This window comes from Diabrotica undecimpunctata, chromosome 1 (assembly GCF_040954645.1).
Source record: "Diabrotica undecimpunctata isolate CICGRU chromosome 1, icDiaUnde3, whole genome shotgun sequence".
In the NCBI taxonomy this organism is placed as follows: Eukaryota; Metazoa; Arthropoda; class Insecta; order Coleoptera; family Chrysomelidae; genus Diabrotica; species Diabrotica undecimpunctata.
The window spans coordinates 82,460,296-82,483,955 of NC_092803.1; the positions used below are offsets into that span (position 1 = coordinate 82,460,296).

Here is a 23,660-nt window from a genome sequence, read left to right on the forward strand (position 1 = left end):
TATATATATATATATATATATATATATATATATATATATATATATATATACTACGTATTTAATTAAGTAACATTACTACGTATTTAATATGGGGATTATTTTGTACCATGTATTGAGAGAATTCATGCTGTTAAAAGTTTTTTTCTTTTAATTGATATAATTTGATCTGCAAATTTTTTAAACTATCGTGTTTTAGATTTAAATTTAGTAGACACTAAAAAAAAATAAACAGTACGCGATCCGCAAAATGCCAATATGTTACTTTGCGCCTCGACGATGTTTAGAAAATTGCATCTCAGGTTTATTGTTTATGTTCAAAAGTACTTTGATAAAGGACAAAAAATTAAGTTTTTTGAAAAAGTTGCATACTAAAAAGTAAATAAAATTAACCGTTTTAATAATTATAACGCCCTAGAAATTTGATGTACTGCTGTCTTTTATGGAAAATACCTGTACTAAAAAGACTTCAAATAAAATAAGAATCAGTCAGTAGTGTATATAAAATATCGTAGAATTTAACTACACCAATATTTCATAGAATATGCTAAAGGATTTTTGTTTATGTACTTTGGATGCAGTTGCAGTCAGGAGATCCTGATTTTTTTAACTATGTTTATGTTTACACCGTGTCGATCTAAGTCTGTAAGTCTGGGCTCTCCTGTACTCGACACAGGACATAATGGCTGGAAAAGGTTTAATTCTCGATACGGCGCTAATCGCTTAGCGATAATCGCTAATAGGGAATGTCCTATCGTAATATATGGATGTAAAGGAAAATAGAACAGGTGGGAATAAGTTATAACACCAGCGGGTCAACGTAGAACATGGCATACACACACATCTACACACATCCAAATACAAAATATACATCCACACATACATACATACTATTATTATTACGCTAAAACTATTATTATTACTACTATTATTATGCTAAAATCACCAAACACCACAAATGACATATTTTTTTGTCGAACGTTTTACTGCTCATATTTTACGTCCTTTAAGGAAGTACCTTGACATAAAATTTACAAATAAGTATATAAGTTAAAACAGTATCTATAATTGGTCCCCTCCGATACTAGGATTGACAAAGATAAGTTTCTTTAAATGGGGGTATATTAAAAATACTGTATATGCTATACCTCCTACTACTCTGGACGGTATAACATTAAGATTTTCTAACGCTTTTGCATCTATAACACCATCATTAGCATCAGTGGTGATACAGCCCTTAGAGAACATCGATTGTATTTAGTTTCCTGGGCCATACTGTTATTTTCTTTGCATGAGATTTTCAGTTGGGAGCACCAATCTTCTCAAAATCTTGCATCACTCAGTCCGTCCACTTGAACTTTGATCTATTTTGTTTTCTCGTACGTACCGGTTGCAATGAAACTCTTTTTATAATATATAATTCTAGTGTCCGGCTACATATCCTCCAACCCAGTGCAATAAAATACAAATTAGTCCATTGTTCCAAAATAACTTAATGTTATATTTTACAGACGACATAGAGTATAAAGAAAAGATATGAACGAAATAATAAAAACATAACACATTCAGAAGGAAACATGGGCAGACTACTCTCAATCACTATTTGCTAAAGTTGACGATAATGAACCACCAACACCAAGATGACGACAAACGAATAAATGAATATTGAGGAGGAAGAGGTTAATGAAGCATTACGGAAATTAAAAACTTACTTAAATTAAATTATAACACTAGCAAAAGAACAAGGTTTTAAATAAATTGGAGCTGAAAGATTAGTTAATAAAACAAGTATTGGTGTTTAAATATCTAGGCATCACATTATCTAGCTACGGAAAGCTCAAAATAGAAGTGAAAGATAAAGGGAATAGAGCAGACGGAGCCGCAGGTTGCCTGCATGAAATAATATGGAGAAATAAACATATTGGGACCGAAAAGAAAGGCAGAATTTACAAAATAGTCATCAGACCAATAATGACATACGCGGCAGAAACACGACTTAATATAGAGAGGACAAAAATTATGTTAGAAATAGAAGAGATGAAAATACTTTAAAAAATTAATAGTAAAATACTGTGAGACAGAGCTAGAACTACATATATACGACGTAAATGCAAGCTAGAGAACATCAAGGACTGGGTAAAAAAAGAAGAGTACATTGAAACGATCATATAAGCCGAATGCCAACAAATAGAGTAATAACCATGACAAGATATGGATTCCCGATAGATAAAAGATCAGTAGGAAGACCACGTAAACAATGGAATGACAACTTACTGGAGGTACATTAAAATAAAATAGTTTTATTTAAAAATCCTTTATAAAAGGTATATAATTAAAAAGACCCTTTTGGGATACATCACGAAATATTTTCTGACTAACAAGTCCATCGTCATTGCATTTACTAGTTGTAAATGAGTCAAGTATTACATCTTTGTTAATAAGTTGGTAAAGTTAACAGATACCCTGCATGGCAACGTAAGACTCCCAATTTGGAGGTTGCTGGCCCTGAGGCGATGTCTCTGTATAGGCTCTAGATTGCAACTCTAGTTGTTATCTAGCCAGAGCTGCCATATAAAGCCCATACAGAGAAATTGTCCCAGGGTCAGTAACCCGCAAATTGGGAGTCTTACGTTGCTATGCAGGGTATCTGTTAAAACCTTTAACATCACACCAACGTACTAACAAGGGTTTATACCCACATATTTAGTGGCGTGACTCATGTACACCTGGTAAATGCCCTGATGACAGACTTGTTAATTCGAAAACGTCATTTGTAGTCCATATTCTGTGATGTAGCCCGAAAGGATATTTTCATTAGAAATATACCTTTTATAAAGGATTTTTAAATAAAAATTTTGTGATTTATAGTATACAGCCAACTATAGAAATTTTATTTTCCTTGCGAATTTCAAAATATTTTTAAAATGTAGCATTCATGAACGTACAAACTACTAAAGTTAAAATATTTTAAAACTTTTAGCATTTTACTATAAATCTCCGCCTCGTTGGCAGTGATTCACCCTGAATAGTTTACGGTTTATTTTTACTAAATAGAAAAAAAAATTATAGTTTATGATAGATACTTTTTAAGGTGTATATAGCGAGAGATGTAGTATTTGACATCGGCTCTGTATTCCCACCGCAAAACATGATCCCACAATTTGCATAATCGTCACAGAGAAACGGAATCACCAAAGTTCACCTTGCCACGTCGTCGGCATGTTAATGCCTTCTTTGACACTTGGGATAATATACATTTACAGAACACATATTTAGCTAAACTATTCCCCATGATTTATGGATACCTACTTCCGCGTCACGGACAAAATCTTTAGGAATTGCGGTGGCAAGTGTCACGGAGGGACTCAACCCTCGATTATATGATATAATAAGGGATTAGTTAGTCAGATTTAGTAATGCGGAGCTGGCGAGAAGGTATTTGTATTGAGAAACTTGGAAATGGTTAATTTAGTTCTTCTTGTATTTACAGTAAATGTTTACGGTAACGTATTATTTATGTTTCATACATGAGAATGTGCCAAAAAATTTTATATTATTCTGTCCATTTTTGGATATTTATTATTATATCTCTTGTCCTATGTTCGAATGGTTTTTCTTCTTTTTCTCTTTGCTCTACAACTGTTTATGAGTTTTGGAACTGTTTCACAATATTCTCCTACCATACCTAATATTTCTCTTCTTTTCAATTGCCTCCTTTTCATATTTTCATAGATTTAAAATATCTTTTGGTATATTTGGGGAAATGGGTTAAAGTAAATACCATTTTTTAGCATATTTGAGAGCAAGTTTAGTATAAATACAAATCAGTAAAATCTAATTTGTTGACGATTAATTTCAAAAATTAAAAAGTATCTTGACAAGATATCGCATTGCCTGACTGAATTTTTTATACATGTCAATCCTTGTTTTATTCACACAACACTGTCTTGAAATCACACAAACTAGTTTCTACATAATACTATTGCACTATTTACATATTTGAATATTTGAAGCTAAAGAAAAAATACGGGCTCTCAAATTTGCACCACATCATAAGGTCAAAAACAAAATTCTAGATGAGAAGCATATTGATGTTTTAGTGACACTCTTTTTTTGAAACCAAATTTATAGTTCAGGCGTATTACCCAAAGAGTGGTTAACGTCGAATTTTGTTTGTCGCCCCAAAAAGAAAAACGCAAGAGAATGCAGCGATTACCGCACCATTAGTTTGATGTCTCATGTGCTAAAGTTACTGCTAAAAGTCATCCATAACCAAGTATATCACAAACTGGACATAGACGTTAATGATACACAATTTGGTTTTCGCAAAGGCCTAGGAACGCGCGAAGCTCTTTTTCTCTTAATATACTGATACAAAGATGCCTGGACGTCAATCAAGATATATACGTATGTTTTATTGACTATAATAAAGCATTCGATAAAGTACGACATGAACAATTAATGAGTGTCCTAAAATCAAAGATTGACTACAACGACCTCAGGATCATATCAAATTTATACTATAAACACCGAGCGAAAGTACGTGTTAACGAATGGCTGTCAGAAGAAATTGAAATTAGACGTGGAGTGAGACAGGGATGCGTATTGTCGCCAATTCTTTGTAATGCCTACTCCGAAGAGATCTTGAAAAAAACTCTTGAGGGTAAAACAGCTGGAATACAGGTAAAAACGTCAAGAAGACGAAATTTATGAAAATATCGAAAACTCAAAGAAATAACGAGAATCTTCTAATAAACTAAACCAATGTCGAACAAGTAGACAAATGTGTATATCCGGGAACAGTGACTGTCTCCACATATGATTACATTCAGGAGATCAAAATCAGAATATAAAAGTCTAGAGCAAATTTCAACAAAATGAGAAGGGTGCTATCTGCAAGGGATTTACAATTGGAACTAAGAGTTGGCGAGGTGCTATGTTTTTTTGACTTTTTTTTATGGAATGGAATCTTGGATCTTAAATGCGACATCAATAAAAAAAACTGGAATCATTTGAGCTGTGGGTGTATAGAAGAATTCTGAAAATATCGTGAAAAGAAGAACACGTCACAAACAAAGAGGTTCTAAGAAGGATGAATAAAGAAATAGAAGTTTTAAATACAATTAAAACAACAAAATTGGAATATCTCGGACATATTACACGTGGAGAGAAATACACCTTGCTCCAACTGATTATGCAGGGAAAGATCCAAAGAAAGAAAAGCATCAGGAGGCGTAGAATGGCATGGCTGCGCAACCTGAGAGAGTGGTACGACTAGCTATGATGATTGACGACCTCCGCCGCGGAGATGGCACTTGAAGAAGATAAGGTCGTCAAACGTACAATCTACTTAATATTATCGTCGGTGGCTCGGCAAACCTTTTTGTGTCTTGTCCCGTTTCATGATTCTTCTCCATTTTGATCTGTTTCTTGCATTTTTTTCCAATTTTTTATTTGTAAGGTTGCTACATCATATTATATTTCTTCTATGTATCTCACGGTCACTTCGGTCTTCCTGTTGTTCTTTTTCTTACTGGTTTTCCTACCCTGCTTGCTTATTTTGTTTGGTATTTCGCCATCTTTCATTCTTTCCATATATCTCATCCAACACCGCTGTTCTATTTTATTGAATGTTACGATATCCTGATCATGGTATTTTTTTTTTGAAATACAAAGTTGTATCTTCTTCGTCAAATTTCATTTTCTTTTGTGGCTTTGTATATGTGTCGTAAGATTTTTCTTTTAAATATTGCTACTTACATTTTTATGGTAACATTTATTAACAATGAATATTTGCTTCTTTACTTCCTCTGTAACATTGTGATCAGATATAACTAGGGATACTAAGTATGTAAAATTTTTTACCCTGTCAATTTTGTATTCTCCTATTGTTAGATTTTGTAGCTGCCCTATTACACTTTTTATCTGCATCCATATTCATGGTTTTGGTCTGATTGATTTTAAACCAACTATTTTGTGCAGCTCGTTCTATTTAATTGAATGTCTCTATCATTTCTATTCTTGACCTTGCGATCTTGAACACATCATCTGAATCCATTAGTATTTGCACACTCTTATTCTTATTAATTATTGTTTCTCGAGTACAATAAAGAAGATACATAATAAATCATCTCCCTGACTTAGTTCTTTTTTCACATCGAAGATGTGTTTCCATTTCGAATGTTTCCGTTAATTCGTTTTGAATCCTGATTTTACTTTCTACTTTTAGAGTTTATTTTAATAATACTAGTAGTTATGTTTTTATATTAAATTTTTCTAACTATATAAAGATATGATGTGTGTCGATGCTATATTCAACCACATTGGTGTTTGCCAATTATTTCTAGTGATGTCTGGTCTAAGCCTTTCATAAATGGCACTGGACATTACTTTCTTTGCTGTGTTCAACACCGAGATTCCAAAAGAGGTATTTTTCACATTCTAACTGATCTTCTTTTTGTATGTAATAGTACAATAATACCGGTATTTCAATTCACTGTCAACTGCTGATTCCACCATATCTTTTTTTATCAGCTCAATATATTGTTTTTAGTAATTCGTCTTCTCCTTCCTTCAGCAGATCCGATGCAATTTGATCCAATCTTGGTGATATTTTGTTTTTTAATTTGTCTACTGTTATTCTAATCTACTGTTTTTATTGGTGGACTCTTTCCTCTGTTGTCTGCTTGGTCTAATGGTTTGATAGGGTTTGCCTCCCCCTTATTCTCCCCAAGCTTTTCCTTAAAACGTTCTATCCATTTGATTAATTCTTTTTGCTGTTTTGTCAATTGAAGGGGTGAGTGGATGAAGGGAGTAAGTGAAATTTTTTAAGAAAATGAGTTATCCGCATGTATGAAGATGGTAAGTGCTAAATTAAATTTTCCGCTTATCCCCAGTCTTCTATGATTTAAAATAACTGAGATAGCCAGCGTATGAAGGAGGTAATTGACCATACTACTTTAAATATCTAGTGAATGAAGGAGGTAAGTAACAAGATAAAGTACTTACTTCCTTCATCCATACCAAAGAGAATAAAAATTGTGACATAACTCCTTCATGTATTCGTCAGCTGCCATAATAAAACGGCAACATTAGTGATATCATTTTTTTCTGATTCAAATATAGCCAAAGAACATAAAAACCTACGGGAAGACCTAAGCGATGACCTACATTTCTAAAATAGGCCAAGTAAAACCCGCTAAAACCGTTAACTCTGGGATTTTGTGCAATGAAAATTGCCGCTACAAGTGTTTTGTGTATTGCTACAGTCAATAACTGTAGAAGAAAGAGAATCAATATTTTCTTCCTACTACAAACTAGATGTAAATGCAAAAAACTGCCTTCTTTTTAAGAGCATTAAAAAAAGGGAACCAATGACAAAGAAAACTGGAGCCTTAAAGCATAAAACTGCCACCTACCAATACAATGTAACTTGTAGTGGCCGGCAAACTACCGTATGCAAACGGGCTTTCATTTCCTTGTTTGCAATCAGCTTGAAAAAGGTTGACCTGATTCAAACTTCAATAAAATCAGGGGGGAAAAATGCCCCTGAACCGGACAGAAGGGGAAAACATGCAGTCAGACCTAACAAGACCCCTGCTGAAGTTGCTGCTTACGTCATTGAGCATATTTCCAGTTTCCCAGCAGAAGAGTCGCACTACTCCAGGCATTGTAATATTCACAAAAAATATCTTTCACCGCAACTTTCGATCCCTAGAATGCATAAACTTTAAAGAAGAAATGAAAAATTTCAAATAAAAGAGGCTACATACCGATTCATTTTTAATGATGAATTTAATCTGTCTTTTGGTTATCCCAAAAGCGATACATGTAGCACATGGGATTCTGGCAAAAGTAATGAAGAGCACGCTGAAAATTACAAATCAGCGTTTGACTCTCAAAAAGCAGATCGAGAATTTGCTAGCAAATCAGAGAACACTGTGTATGTAACATTGGATCTACAGCAAACTATGCCCCTACCTAGGCTTAGTACCTCGAAAGCCTTTTATCTTAGACAAATGTGGTTTTACAACTTAAGAATCCACATAATAACAAAAAATGTGGAAAAACTGTTTTCTGCACATGGACGGAAAATCAAGCTCCCAGAGGTAGCTCGGAAATTTTTAGTTGTTTTCTACGAACAATCGAAGTGGATCCAGCCTTCAAAGGAAAAGATCATCTAATTTTGTGGACGAACTCGTGTGCCGGGCAAAATAAAAATTTTTTGATCGTATATCTGTTCCAGTATCTTGTGGGCAAAAGCATCTTTAAAACGATTGAGCACAAATTTCCAGAGGTAGGACACTCGTACTTAGACTCGGATAGAGCATTTGGACATATTGAGAAACGACTAAAGAAACATAAAAACATTTACATCTCTGATGAATATCGTGATGCGATTGTTTCTTCAACCAAGAAAAATATGGTGATAGACATGCAACATCACTTTAGAGACACGGAAAATATTATGAAAACCATGAAACTAATGAATAGAAAAAAAGATCTTCTTAATGAAAAGGTTAATTTCAAAACTTGAATCAAGTGGATTCGCGTAGATGTCTTTGGATCAAAGCTTTTCAAGGAGTCTTACGATTACTACACACCTTTCAAAATGGTATGTATCCTCAAGCAGAAAAATTTCCCATCCCTTCTACCTGAACAATTCAACATTCCAACACATATCCAAAATACTGGATCCTTAAGCAAAGAAAAGGTAGACAACCTAAAAGAACAGCTTTGCTTCATTCCAGAAAGGGATAAGTGGTATTAAGAAGTCATCATAGAGCAACAAACATTTTAAGAAGGTGGTACAATATCCTTAGACTGATTAAAAAGCTGCTTAGAAATTCAGTGTTTGTGATTCCTTTGTAAAACCAAAAATATAAGTGTTTACTTGACATCCATGTTATTTTTTCCTGATTATAACGCTTATTCAAAAGAAAATGCAAATATTTATCCTAGATAAAGTTCACACATACCCCCTTCATTTTGGCATAGACATAATTTCTAACACAAAAAAGTTTTTGGATAAAAGAGGTAAGTACAAATATATATTTTTCAAATAAGTTTTTAAAAATCGGGGAGATTTTTGTTTTTACGATAAAATTTATACATATCCTACCTGTGGGAATAAAAAAAAATCGGTTTAATAAATCGATTAATAAAAAAGTTCCAGCGATAAAACTTTAAAGTTAAATTTCTCAAAAACTCAGTTTTGTTACTTACTCCCTTCATCCACTCACCCCTTCAATTTATTACTCTCCTTCTCTCTACATATCCGCAAATGAGCATATTTGAGGGTAAACTGTGTATAAATAAAAATTAGTAAAATCTATTTTCTCACGATGAATTCTATTGATTAAAAAGTATCTTTGAGGAGATATCGTACAAACTCTTTTCTGCATATACTAATGAAAAATTTACACACATGAGTCCATATTATTATTATTGTTAAGTTAAAAGAAAATACATAGTATTTACTCACAATCTGTTTATTCAAAGTTGATGACCGCTTCCGAAGTCTCTAATTTGCACATTATTATAAGATCAAAAGTACAACCTACTTCATAGGTAAATCATAAACATAAATCGGTGTTATAATTATTGTTATAAATTGTATTAACTGTTTGGTTATTCTAGTAGATGCTTTAGTTTCTTAGGTCTACGCATTTTATCGAACGCATGTCTAAAAACAATCTACAGGTTATAGATTGGAATAGTGCACTCAAAAAAGTTTTAATTTATTTATTTTAACATATATTTTATATACAGTTGATCTTTGTTAGGAGTTTAGAAGTTTTGTGATTTCTTCTGGTTCAATACCTGTATTGGCATTATATATTGGCATTATATGGCCTCATGTCACTAATATTTTTGATTCATAAATGACATACATTGCAGTTTTTTTCACTATTTCGCATTGCCTGCATCTTCTATATTTATGCTCTAGAGTGGATACTTTGTTAATAGTGTCTAGTCAATGTCGTTATGACCTCCTTTATTCCTTTCCTGCTAAACTATAAATTTAGTGAAAAAATTTGTTTCTTTTTGTCCACCCACATTTAAGTGTGTCCAACATATTTGATGATGCTGCCAAAATATTTAGTGCCATTAAGTTTATTTACATTTAGCTTTATTTAGTTTATTAAGGAGATCCATAATAAACTGATACTAAAGTTTTGATTTTGTAAGTGGATGCTTTATCGAACCCTGCCTTTAGGTTCATGCTATTATACGAAGAAGTGTCAACTCCTTCTTTTATATAGAAAAAAGTTTCCGCACTTCCAGTCCCCTAAGTCTTCCATATGTGAAATAATAATTTATAAATTTAAAAAATGAACTATTTTTATCTTGTGATTTTTTTGTAAAACTTGTTTATCTCTATCTTATTGCTACTGTGCGTTATTTGTTATATTTATATTTTATTGTATATCTGTTTGATATATCTCTAATTTTATTTTTTATTTTTCTTTTTTCTATTTTGTTGCGCGGTACAGAAACATACGGCAGTAGACTAGAACATATGCAAAGACAATATAGCACCAGATTCTGTGCCATCGTGGTCTTCTGTCATTTTTTAATTAGTCTTCATATTGTAAAAATGTTTTTACTATTTCTCTAATCATATTCCCTGCATTATATAAAGACATTTTTACCAAAGACCGTATAGTTTCAAAAGGAACATAATACGTTTTACAGTAAACCAAGCAAAAGTTAATATTTTACAACAAATAAACTTTCACATTAGACCTAGGATCTATTTCGTGGAGGAGTCATTCTCATTCGCGACATATCTAGTAGTAAATACGATAAGAAGAGGAACTACTCATGAAACTTGAAAGCTGCACATCCTAATATTCGTCCTACACGACGACTTTCCAAAAGTAATTATCTCTTGTAGTATAACTCAACTTTATTTATGGTACAAAGGAAATATCTCTTAACTCCAGTTTGAAGACTTGAGAATGAGCGCGTGTATTTTACTTTGTCGGCTTTGCACATATTATGAGGTAAAATAAAGTGTGACAAGAAGGGGTAGAAATGATGGCTTTTGTAAAGTAAAGTAACAATTTTTTTTTTGTCAAAATAGATAAATGACCGCCAGTCATTTATTTATCTATCTATCTAATATGCACAAAAACAAAGGGAAATATGAATGTGACTGTTTTATGGTTTAACAATCAGGTATATTGAAAATTTTGTTTTCGACAATATAAGTGACATAAGAAATAAAATCCAAATATTATCACAAACAATAAGCAGAATATAAAGGACTGGAAATAAAATCAAACAAAATGATTTACATTTTCTAAACATATTTCAACTTGTAACTAAATATTAATTACATTAAACATTTGCAATGAAATAAATGAATATGAAAGACAAATATAACAAAGAAAAAGTTCTTCTCTTTGTTTATCCAGTGTATTTATCATTTTTCGATACATTTCTTTGTTAATATTTATTACATTATCATCATTCAGATATATTTTGAGAATTTGAGTTTTTTATGCATAATGAGTGAACAATCTGAAAAACACAATAAAAAACTTTATAAACGTACAATTAGAAATAATAACTGAAATAAGCAGAGCAAAAAGAATACATGATATAATGATTGTTAATGAGTTAAAAAATTAAAAATAAAATAAAAGTTATGGAAACTAAAAGTGAATTAAAGAACTATAAGCAATTATTTGTATAAATGTCTATCTTGGGTCATATCAATATTAATACCCTTTACGAACATGTCCTGCCTAAGCGTCTCCTTCAGGTCTGTTTTGGTCTTCCTCTCCTACTACTTCCAGGAACCTGCCGATCAGAAATTTTTCGTATTGGGTGATTAACGTCTCTACGTTAAACATACCAAACCATCTTAACCTATGCTCTCTTATCTTGGCAACAATTGGTGCCACCCCTAGACTTCCCCTAATATACTCGTTCCTAATTTTATCCTTTTTTGTCACTCCACTCGTCTATCTAAGCATTCTCATTTCCGCCAGATGCATTTGATGTTTCTCTTTCTTTTTAACTGCCCAAAATTCAGTTCCGTACATCATAGCTGATCTTATGGCTGTTTTATAGAATTTTCTCTTGAGCTTCATTGGAATTTTTTTGTCACACAACACACCACTCGCTTCCTTCCACTTCATCCATCAAACCCTAATTCTACTGCATGCATCTCCATCTATTCCTCCATTATTCTATAACACTGATCCTAGGTACTTAAAACTATTACTTTTCGCAATCATTTCACCAACTAAATATATCCATTCTATTGGTATTAGTTCCATCTTTAAATGAACACTCCAAATACTCTTTTTTTGGTCCTACTAAGTTTTAAAATTTTTTTCTCAAGAGATTGTCTTCACTGTTCCAGTTTTTGTTCCAAGTCACTTTCACCATTTTCTGTAGTTTCGCTGTTATTTGATACTGAACTAATGAGAATAAATAAGGACTGGGCACCGAACCTTGGTGCAATCCTACTTTCACATGAAATTTATTAGTCTCTCCCACCTCTGTCCTAACACTAGTTTTTTACCCCCTATTAAATGTCTCCCACAATCTTTAAATATTCACCAGGGACTCCTTTCTTATTGAGACCCATCACAGAATCCCCGAAGAACTCTATCATATGCTTTCTCAAGATCAATGAATACCACACGAGCGTTTGTTTCTTTATTTCTGTATTTTTCCATCAACTGCCTTTCAATAAAATATGCGTCTGTTGTTGATCTGCCTGAACTAATTATCGGTTATTTCGGTTTCTTCACGTATCCTTCGGTCAATAACTCTCTCCCATATTTTCATGGCGTGACTAAGTAGTTTTATGACCCTGTAGTTTGCACATTTGTAGACAGGTACTAATACACTGCTTCTCCATTCGTCTGGCATTGATCCAACTTCCATGTGACTTGGCACTAAAGAAGATTAATGTACCAAGTACAAATCCCAAATGGAAAAAGGCAAAATAGTATATGCCTACATAATCATTGACGACACGAAATGGAAATGAAACCAAAACACGAATAAGCTAGAATATATTACAAACAATATGGCACTAACCTACCCAAAAACCTAGTTGATGCAGGATCGAGGATAAACCAGGAAACTAATAAGGCACAGAATAAAAGTATGGGTAAAAAATAAGTATCAACAAAGTAAGAAACTAGATATACTTTACGGAACGTACATTAAGAGTAGACCTAGATATGCTTAAAGACTAAGTACCTACGAATCTAATAATATGCTATGAAATTGACTCAGATGCAAAGGAAATAATTAACTCTGGGATAAACTCAAAAAGAAATAAATGATGTAGGAAACGAAAGGAAAGAAAAGAAAGTGAAAGAAAAGGAAGGAAAGTAGGAAAAAGGAATAATGACATTGAACAGTATGTGGAAGAATAAATCAACAAAAATATGAAACTATCATTCGAACTATATCTAGACATTATATCCAGATAAATGATGGAAAAAGTAAATGCATGGCAATAAGAAAAAACGCACTTTTAAGAATACAACTGCAAGTCTCTAATTCTCCAATCGATCAAGTGAAAACATTTAAATACTTGGGAATGATGATGAATGACCAATGGTATCGTCAAGAAGAAATAAAATGCCGTACCGAACAAGCAAGACAAGCTTTTATCAAATTTAAACCACTACTATGTAACCGCAGTCTTTTTTTCAATCTTTGCTACAGGATGGTTAAATACTACGTATTGTCCATATTGTTATACGGCATGGAAACATGGACATTAAGAGTATCTTCCCCTAATAAGTTGGAGTCCTTCGAAAAGTGGACGTTGCGAAGAATGTTCCGCATACCATGGACAGATAGGGTGAGAAACAAGGAAGTCTTAATAAAGGCAAATACTGAGAGAGAACTACTCAATTTCATCAAGGTACGAAAAATTGAATACCTCGGCCATATTCTGAGAGGAAAAAAATACGCAATCCCTCAACTAATCATCCAGGCAAATATTGAAGGCAAGAGAGGAGTAGGTCGCAAACAAATGTCATGGCTACGGAACATAAAGAAATGGACAGGCATAAATATCACTGGCGATCATTTGCATGCTGCAAAAGACAGACGTCTGGCCTTAAGATAACTCGTCAACGCACTATAGGTGCACGTCACTATAAGAAGAAGAAGATACCTAGATAACTAACTTAACTATTATGAACGATACATTTTCAGCGTGAACAGATACACAAAGAAGCAAAATAAAATGTGAAACAAAAACGGAGATGGGTTTGGTAAGAGATATAATGGTAAAAAGGAGCTATGCAATAGGCACCACTATCTATTTGAAACAAATTCACCAACAGAACAATATAATTAAAAAACCAAACAAATAAAATTAAAAAAAAAATGAGATACGAAAAAGTCATAGAGGTAGAGATGGAAAATGGAAAAAAAAATATATTCACTAGAAGAAAAATAGGAAAGATTTAGAAACGCGATGATCAAAATAGCAAAACAAGTATGTGGATGTTTACGAAGTACCGAAACAGGGAAACGTACAGAATGGTGAAATGTAGAGATGAAACGAGAAATAAAAGAAGAGAAAAAACTATGGAAGCAGTACATACAAGATAAAATACAACAAAGATTATAAAAAAAGAGAACTAAAGTAAAGAAAATGAGTAGAGTATTGAGTAGAAGAAATTAAAAAATGAGAAAAAGTAAAGTTGGGATAAATTTGAATAAAAAGTAGTGGAAATATCAGAATATAAAAATATAAAACTTATTTTTCATTACATTGAAAACTTTACAAGGAAATAATGGATATATGGAGGGAACACTTGAGAGCGAGAACACGTGGCACAAAAAGTAAACAAAGGAATGAGAAGATACAAGGAAAATATTGATAGCTGTGGGAGAGGTAGAGCTAAAGGCGGCATTAAGGAAAATGAAGATTAAAAATACCCCAGAAGTGATGATAAGCCCTGAAATGCTAAAACATAAAGAAGAAAAATTAAAGAAAACATTACTATGATTATACTATCAAATGCTGAAAATTATGGATATATCAAGAAAGTGAGGGAGATTACACTCCACCTATGTTAATATAAATACAGGGTGTGTCAAGATGTTTTTAATAGCCTGTAATTCAGGAAATAATAAACATATTTATTTGATTATTCGGAAATGTTAATTTCTTATGGTATCTAGGGGATATACGGGGGCGAAGGCTCTGTCACATGAAAGGGATTTTATTCCTAATTTAAAGAAGTACGCTAAATTTCCAATTTAATATTTATTTAACAATAATCAATAACTTTCAAAATGTGAAATAATTTTATAGAAGGTATTCAAAATTACCTCCTTTTGCTTCAACACAAGCGTCAAATCGTTTAAGTTGTTCAAGTGTACATGCGCATATATGTATTATCTCTGACGTAATGACGCTAAATGCTTGTCTATTTTTGATTTTTAAATCATTTACATCTGTAGGTTCTTCGTTATAATCTATTTCTGTTAAATAGCCTAATTAAAAACTATAAGTATGATAGCACGGGTCCATTAGTTCCAATCCATGTGTTTGTCAATCTAGCATTAAGGTTATTGATTACAATACCGCTTTTATGTGGGGGTGCGCCATCTTATTGTCATACCATAACTCCTCTTTCGTGTAAAGGAATATTCTCAAGTAACAAGGGTTACTGGATAATATTCCAATTTTTCAGAAAATTCAGATATCTGTGACCATATACCTACCTATTTTTTTAAAAAATATGCACTTATTAAAAACCCAGTAAATCACCCACACCAAACATTATTCACCATTTAGTGTGAAAGCGAATTTCCCTTAACCAGTGCGGATTTTCCACTGATCAATAATGGGAGTTATGGCGATGCATGATGTGTATTGCATCATCACTTGCTTTATGGTGATATGGGTGAGTCTTGGATACAAATCGGTGGGTTTGAAATTAATAAAACAAACGTGATTTAAATGGATATTAATGGTGGTTGTTTAAAACCATTTGAACTTGAAGTTAAAGATTATGTGACGTCACAGCGCCCATGATGAGTTCAGAGATCTCATTTATACATCAATTGACTACCTAAGACTGACGTCACAATGGACCGGGATTTTAAAAACCTTTCCAAACATTTCTAATTTATGTGGATTTTTCCCATAAAAGGTTAAAAATATTGGTTTTTTAATTGTTTGAACGACTTACAGATATTAACAAATCGCATAACAGAAGTCAGCAACAGATACGGACTAGTTCTTAACATAAAGAAAACCAAATTTATGACAATTAGTAAAAAACCAATACTAAACGCTCAACTTACAATCAACCAACAGAATATCGAAAGAATCGAGCAATATACATATCTAGGCACCAATTTAAATAGCCAATGGGACCACTCAACAGAAATTAAACAGCGAATAATAAAAGCAAAAGCAGAATTCGTTAGAATGAGAACCATTTTCAACAGTCGAGACATATCATTAAAAACAAAATGCCGTCTATTGAACTGCTACATATTCACAGTTCTGCTCTACGGAATGGAAGCCTGGACACTGACTGTTGCATCTATGAATCGGCTCGAAGGTTTAGAAATGTGGTGTTATAGGCGCATCGTACGTATATCCTGGGTTGACAGAGTTACTAATGTGGAGATCCTGCGTAGAATGGGGAAAGAATGTGAAATTCTCATGATCGTCAATCTAAAAAGTTGGAATATCTAGGACATGTAATGAGAAATCAAGAACGTTACGGCCTTCTCCAGCTGATTCTCAAAGGGAAGGTAAATGGTAAGAGAGGACCGGGAAGAAGACGCATTTCCTGGCTTCAAAATTTACGAAAGTGGTATAACACGACTACCACTGAACTGTTCCGCGCTGCAATAAACAAAGTAAAGATAGCCGTGATGATCGCCAACATCCGGAACGGATAGGCACTTTAAGAAGAATTGTTTGAAGAATAAATTAGGACTCTTGGTTAGGAACATTCATTCTGTGCGATTGGTATTATTTGTTGTTTGTGAATTTGTGAGGTAACAATATCAAAGTATGAAGGTATTTACTATGACGGTTCATATTTTAAGAAATTTTTAATTTAGAGAGCAACAAACACAGCCAGTATGTAACCACTTTGTATTTTTTTATGTCTCTAATAATCTTACAATATATAATTTCACAGATTTCGAATCTAGCCGTTGTATGAAATATTATCGCACTTTGACAATGTTGACAAAAAAAAAATTGGTTTTAGAAAAGAAAAGTTTGTTTATCGTAGTAAATAGATCCTACAGTAACTACCGTTAATTTTAGATTTATGAAATATTTTTCAAAATATTGGTAATATACATTACTTGTTTATATGAACGTTAAGACAATATGATTGTCTAGATATTTAAACAGAAACTGTTTGTATCAAAAATATATCTCACCTTGGTTCAGCATTCCAGATATAGCTCCAATAAGACATATAGGTAAAGAGACGCAAGGTTCCTTGGTTTTATATTTCTTCAATAATTGTCCAGTTACCCAAATCGTAATAGACATGGTAATAAAAACTAAGAAAGATACTAACCATAAGTTCTTGGAAAAGGATTTCACGTAAAAATATGAATTTATTTCATCCCTGGGTTTCTTCATGTAGAGTCTATAGCTGAAAATTAATTACATATAAGAAAGCATGTGTTTAAATCGTTTTAATTGTTAACCCTTAGGTTCATGATTTTTTTAAACCAAGGTAAATTTTATATACGTATATTATAAATTATTTTATCACGTTTATATGGTCGTTCATAAGCATTATCATACATTAAAATAATACACCTGATATGTGTATTTATTTTAACGTTTGGTGTTCCACTTTAGATTATTTCACACAATCAAATTTTTCACAAAATTCCAGAACGATTTCCGAAATAGAAATCGAAACTTCAAATGAAACGTATAAATTTTGGGTAATTCACAATAAAAATACTTCAGAACAGAACTTATTTTACTGGATGAAGTATTTTGTACGTTCTGATAAGAATTGAAACATAATAAACTGAAAAATTTACTTATTAGCGTACACTGGATATTGAATAGTGCATACGACATACTAAATTTAATTAAATGTTTGTGGAAGGAGTTTGAATGCTGCGAGAACTTTTAAAAAAAGATATCAAGATCACCCAGTATTCCGCAATGTTTGCAATTATCATCTTCAATCCCATTTTTTAGTTTAAATAAATGATTTGGATAGCACACATGTCCAAAGCGTACTTAGTCGATTGGTGGTTATATATTTAGGTGGAGCTTTAGAACTCTTAAACCAAATAGTTTGTGAAATAACTGGTTGTAGAGTGTTTTGTCCTATATGGTTTGTAAAGCAGTAAAGAATAAACTACTCTTTCCATTTCGATAGCTTTTTTTAAATTGCAATGGCATCTGATACATATAAACAATATGAAAATAATGTTCCTGATATTACGCTATACTTAGCTAAGTAGTCTACATATTTATTATCCACTTGTGCCTTAACTCAAATAAATTTTATAATAAAGCCAGAGTTTGCTACCTGCTTTAACTGATCCTTTATTAAAATTATATAAGGATTACTAAATGTTTTGGGCAGGACTAAAAGACAGTCTGAAAGAATTAACGTTTTTTTTTATATAAGAGTTTTTAACATATTTCAATGCTTAGAGAATGGCCAATGATTTCGTCGAGATCTTATATTTTGTGAAAATATATTTTGTATCATTACCTACTATGGCCTTAAGTATTTCTTTTCCCTTCGTAGTAGTAAGTCTGGAACGCCATATTTTATATTTAGAATTATAGTCACCTCCAATTATTTTTTTCTGCCTATTTTTCTTTTTTTAAAGTTGTCAAAATGATCCATCTCATTGTTATGTTTAGTTGGACAGAGTACTGTAGATTGCTTTATCGGGCTTAGTTCGTTTTCTATAGATACGCTTCTGGCCTAAAGATAGTCCTTGGAATATTTTTTTTTTGTGTGAGCTTGAGCTATGAGGTTTATCGATCAACTGGTTCTCTAATATTAACATTATATTCACTTGATACAATTTTATAAATTATTTCAGTTCAAGAATATGTTGGAAAGTACCCTTCGCATTTCAAATTAGAATTTTATAAATAGGTTGATGCCATAAACCAACTTAGTATTACTGTAGTTAGGAGGTTGAGCATAGTACTCATTTGCTCCATAAGTTTTCTCATCATATCTTTTGATTTGACCATACTGTTTCTTATTTAATATTTCAGGGATTTGTCACCTTGGCTTATGTATATTAGTTCTGCCAATTTGATGAAAATTGTTGTATGCTTCATGTTGATGTAATTCTTTTTTTCTTAGTGTTAATTAGTGTTAAAGTTGTTTATGTACTATACTTCCATGATAGGCTTCTGGATGGTCACCATTACGATTTGGAACTTTTTTTCACAGTCATATGGGGCGTATTGAAGAATGACTCTTTTGACTCGTGGAGGTATAAGTTGTATTATATTTTTTTTCTAATCTTATTATATTATTATATATTTCTTTATTGTTATATTTTGTGTTTGAGGTCCAAGAACCATATCGGTAGATTAATTTGAAAGTTCTGTGTTTAATAATATGTAAATTCGTTACATTAGAGTATTTCTCTTTTAAAGGTATTGTAATGAAAAATAATAAAATAAATAACTACTCTGAAGATCTTTTCAGTTTTGAGTTTATAGGTATGTTATTCTGTTTTCTTCTCATCTAATATTTTTATTGCCGTTGAAAAACCTTTTTGGTTTTAGTAGCTGTATTTTTGATTATCGACTACAGGAAGGCGTTTCATAGAGTCCAGCATGAAAAATTGTTGTTTTAACTACGGAAAATAAAGCTAGATGGAAAAGATCTTTGCATATTTTAAAACCTTTATTGGAACCCAGAAGTAACCTTAAAACATTTCAACAGCACTACTTAAAGCGACCGTATACAGACGATACCCTGTTTATAGCAGAAAAAATGGAAAAAATATGATAGACAGAGTTAATAATGCAAGTAAAGCAAAGGGACTGACAATTTATCTTCAAGAAACGGGTAAAAAACGTAATGGTGATTGGTAAAACTGATGAAAACTATCGCATTGGCCTAAATAACGTTTAATTAAAGGTTCACTAATTCATATACTTAGGAGAAAGTATTTGAAGCGTCATCACTGAAGATGATTTTTTGATGCAAATTAAGATCGGCTCCCAACTGTTCCAAGGTCCATTCAGCAAACACACATCGTTATCTATGGTCGTCTTTATTTGGCTCCAGCGTTAATTAAATTTTATTTACGTGCATTTCCAAGCCACCACGCAAAATTCGCCAAATTTTGGTCTGTGAAAGGCCGAGTTCTTGTGAGTAACGTAAAATCGATTACTTTGGATTCTCCTGCATATTATTACGGACAGCTGCGATATTTTTGGCATATCTTGCATTTTGTAAGGGTGCTATTTCACTGTTTACTTATCCAGTAGACTCAAATTTGATTTGTCCACCACACCACAAGTAGTCCTCTCTCTAGAACGATTATGGGTGCCGTAAAATAGGCGAAGCGCGCGTAGCGTTGCCTGAACAAAACACCTTTTTGATGTAACAGTCATTTGCGCGACTAAATAAATGATAGCCAATGTGATATAATATGTAGCTTTAACAGTATACTCGTTAGCCCTTACCAATTTATAAAGTTCGTAAAGAATTGAAAGATCCTAACTAAAGGTAAACTAGAGGACTTTATTAACCTGTTAAACTCCTGTTTATTGCACAAAATCAGTAGCAATAACATAAACTGAATCATCAATATATTGTTAATTTTGAACGATACTATCGGTGAGCAAATCTTTGTGTATTTTCAAGGATAACTGGAGGAATTGAAAGGAAACGTTTATTATCTTTTATATCTGTACTATTCATACCACCTCCTAACCGTTAATTTCGACAGAGCAGTTCCGAAATACCTTTCTTTAATTTAAAACTTAAGTTCCTACGTCAATCTCCCGCTGTTAATTGCGCTAGTCAATCAAGTTTTCCAGTTAGTTGATTAGTAGAAAAACTTCATTTGAAGTTAAAACTTAATATTGACTTTTAATACACTTTAATGACGAAAGTTTTGGTCTTTAAGCTGCGTACCGAGAATCGAAAACTCAGTCACTGCTTAGAATAGATCTCGAATGGTGGAAGGATCGACTGATGGAACGAAAGTCCTTTAAAATAGATTTTCGGGCTTTCACTCGCAATGGAAATACTAACGGAATACTTGCAAATTACAATTTTCTTAATAGTTTGAATGGAATTAGTTCTTGGAGAGAATTAAAGAGGCTAAGAGGTGTTTTATTGCAAAGTTTTCTGTTAAAATCTTTTCAAATTAATTGGAAAAAGAAAAAAGAGAGAAAAGTAATTTGTTTCTGTAGTGTATACTTCTTTATATAGTGTTGCTATTGTTTTAATAGTTCATTAATTTGGATGAAATATTTTTATCTTTATTAATTGGTGCTTGTAGTATTTTTTTATATAATGACTTTGGCTTAGCCAATTAGCCTGGGTGCTTGTAGTATTCATTATTACCGTTTGCCATTTTATTTTTCTATTTAAATTAGGCATTACTAAAGATAAACTTCTTATGATAAAAGTCATTTGTGGACCATTACAAAGGAATATTATGAAACCCATTACGACAGAATACTTAAGAATTTTTTATTTCATCCTTGTTAGTCGGAATCCAGTTACGGTTTTCATATTAAGTACCTACACAAATTTCCTATTCTTCAAATATATATATATATATATATATATATATATATATATATTGGTTTCTTAAAAAGGTAATTCAAAAATATCTGCTGTGACCATCCCTTGTGTGAAAATGGAGAAAGACTTATAAACGAAACTGACCTGCATTTGTTTAATGATAGCTTTTCGCCTTTAATACTAATTCTAATATGGTTTACATATGTGATTTCCGAACTAGTCAAAATTGTCAAAATTTTAGAATTGGTATATATGTGGAATTATCCGAAATGGTTAAAATTGTATTAACGAAATCGTGAATACAATTAAACAAAGAAAATGAAAAAGACAGAAAAGATTTTATTTCACGTTCAAAGCGTCTATGTATCTATTGATACGTATTTCGCTTTAATAAAGCTCATCAGAATAGTTATTCATAGCCGAACGGCTATGAATAATAATAATAACTTGTTTGTTTCGAAACTATCTTACCGATTAAACAAAGAAAGCTTGAATATCTAGGCCACATATTGAGAGACGATAAGTACCGTCTACTGCAATTGATTGTCCAGGGAAAAATAGACAGTAAGCGAGGGCCAGGCAGGAGAAGACATTCGTGGCTCCAAAATCTGAGGAAGGGGTTCGGGCTCACATCGGTCGAACTATTCAGAAGCGCCGCAAACAAGATCAGAATTGCCATGTTAACAGCCAACGTTCGCAACGGACAGGGCACTTGAAGAAGAAGGAGAAGGTTAAAATTTCACAAAATGTATTAATTTTATTCGGGAACTTTCGAAAAACGTTTTATTGTCTTGTTTAACTTTTTTACATACCTATTTACTATAAGCAAGCTATTTCATCTGTATCTTTATGAAAACATATATTTAATTTATGTAGATGCTATTGTTGGGTATGTATCGAAAACAAGAAAATATTAATTTGATGGATTTCGTAGAAAATGGAAATTCTAGATGTTTGTTTGAAATACTAAAAGATCATTGGAGAGGAGAGGAGAAATTCTATGTGTATGTTTCTATTCGTAAAAAGAGTAACATCTCAAGCTGAAAAGGGATTGAATACCGGTAAATCTTAACGGTAGAAGAAAATTAAGATGAATGAAAAAGTAATTTTGTTTTGGAAAGTGTTTAAAAAAGTGGTAGCAGTGGCAAATCCATGTATGCTGCATGGTAGCAGTACAGAAGTTAATGTTTTCAGTATTTGTAAGTACCAATAAATTATCATTGTATCCAAGAGGAGATAATATTAAGAGTAGGACGTGAGATTAAGATTCGTTTTTTGGGACTAGAACTAAAGAAGGAAGTTTAGTTAGCGAATTTACAGGAGAGTATCCAGGTAAATTTTAGCATTGAAAGAAATTAATGGTTAAGCGGTTTATTCAAATTTGAGAATATACTACAGAGATAAAAAGTTTGGAAACGGAAAGGTAACTAATTAAATTTATAAATTTGGTTTTGTTCATGTTTTTGTAAAGTAGTATAGGTTATTTAGTAAAGCGAATCAATATTGGCTGTGTAGCTTTCAGTTGTCAGGATAGGGACGGAGCGATATTTATCTTTGATTTGTTTTATATGTGTAAAAACGTTTTCAAGGTTTCCTGAATTCCATTCCCTGAATGGAAAATGGTGTTCTTAAACATCTTTTTCTTTCATTGAATGGTTCGTACAGACAAGGTTTTCGCCTACTTTTTTATATTCTTTAAACTTACCGCCATATTGCTTGAGCGGTTGGTAACTTGCCTTTTTGTGTGTCTGCTTTGCCTTCAAGGACACTGTCTTTTCACGTGATAGCTATTTTGACCTGAATTGTGCTCCCATTTGCCGGGTATCTCCTGTTAGCATTGGAAGTTTTTGTGGTAACTTCATTACACCTTTTATAATATTACTAAGTAAACTCTTAATCTGTTCAATAATG

General features: G+C 32.4%; 2 protein-coding genes across 2 annotated transcripts in view; one reads left to right on the forward strand and one right to left on the reverse strand.

Moving 5' to 3' along the window:
• Positions 1-23,660, forward strand: part of LOC140450847 (disintegrin and metalloproteinase domain-containing protein 10-like) — a 942,961-nt gene that overhangs the window by 734,453 nt on the left and 184,848 nt on the right. The window lies entirely within an intron of this gene.
• The window catches only part of LOC140442366 (glutamate receptor 1-like), a 46,005-nt gene that overhangs the window by 14,004 nt on the left and 8,341 nt on the right, over positions 1-23,660 (reverse strand). Inside the window, exon 5 of the mRNA XM_072533441.1 lies at positions 17,413-17,633. Within this exon, the coding sequence (XP_072389542.1) occupies positions 17,413-17,633 (221 nt within the window). The remainder of the gene's footprint in view (positions 1-17,412; positions 17,634-23,660) is intronic.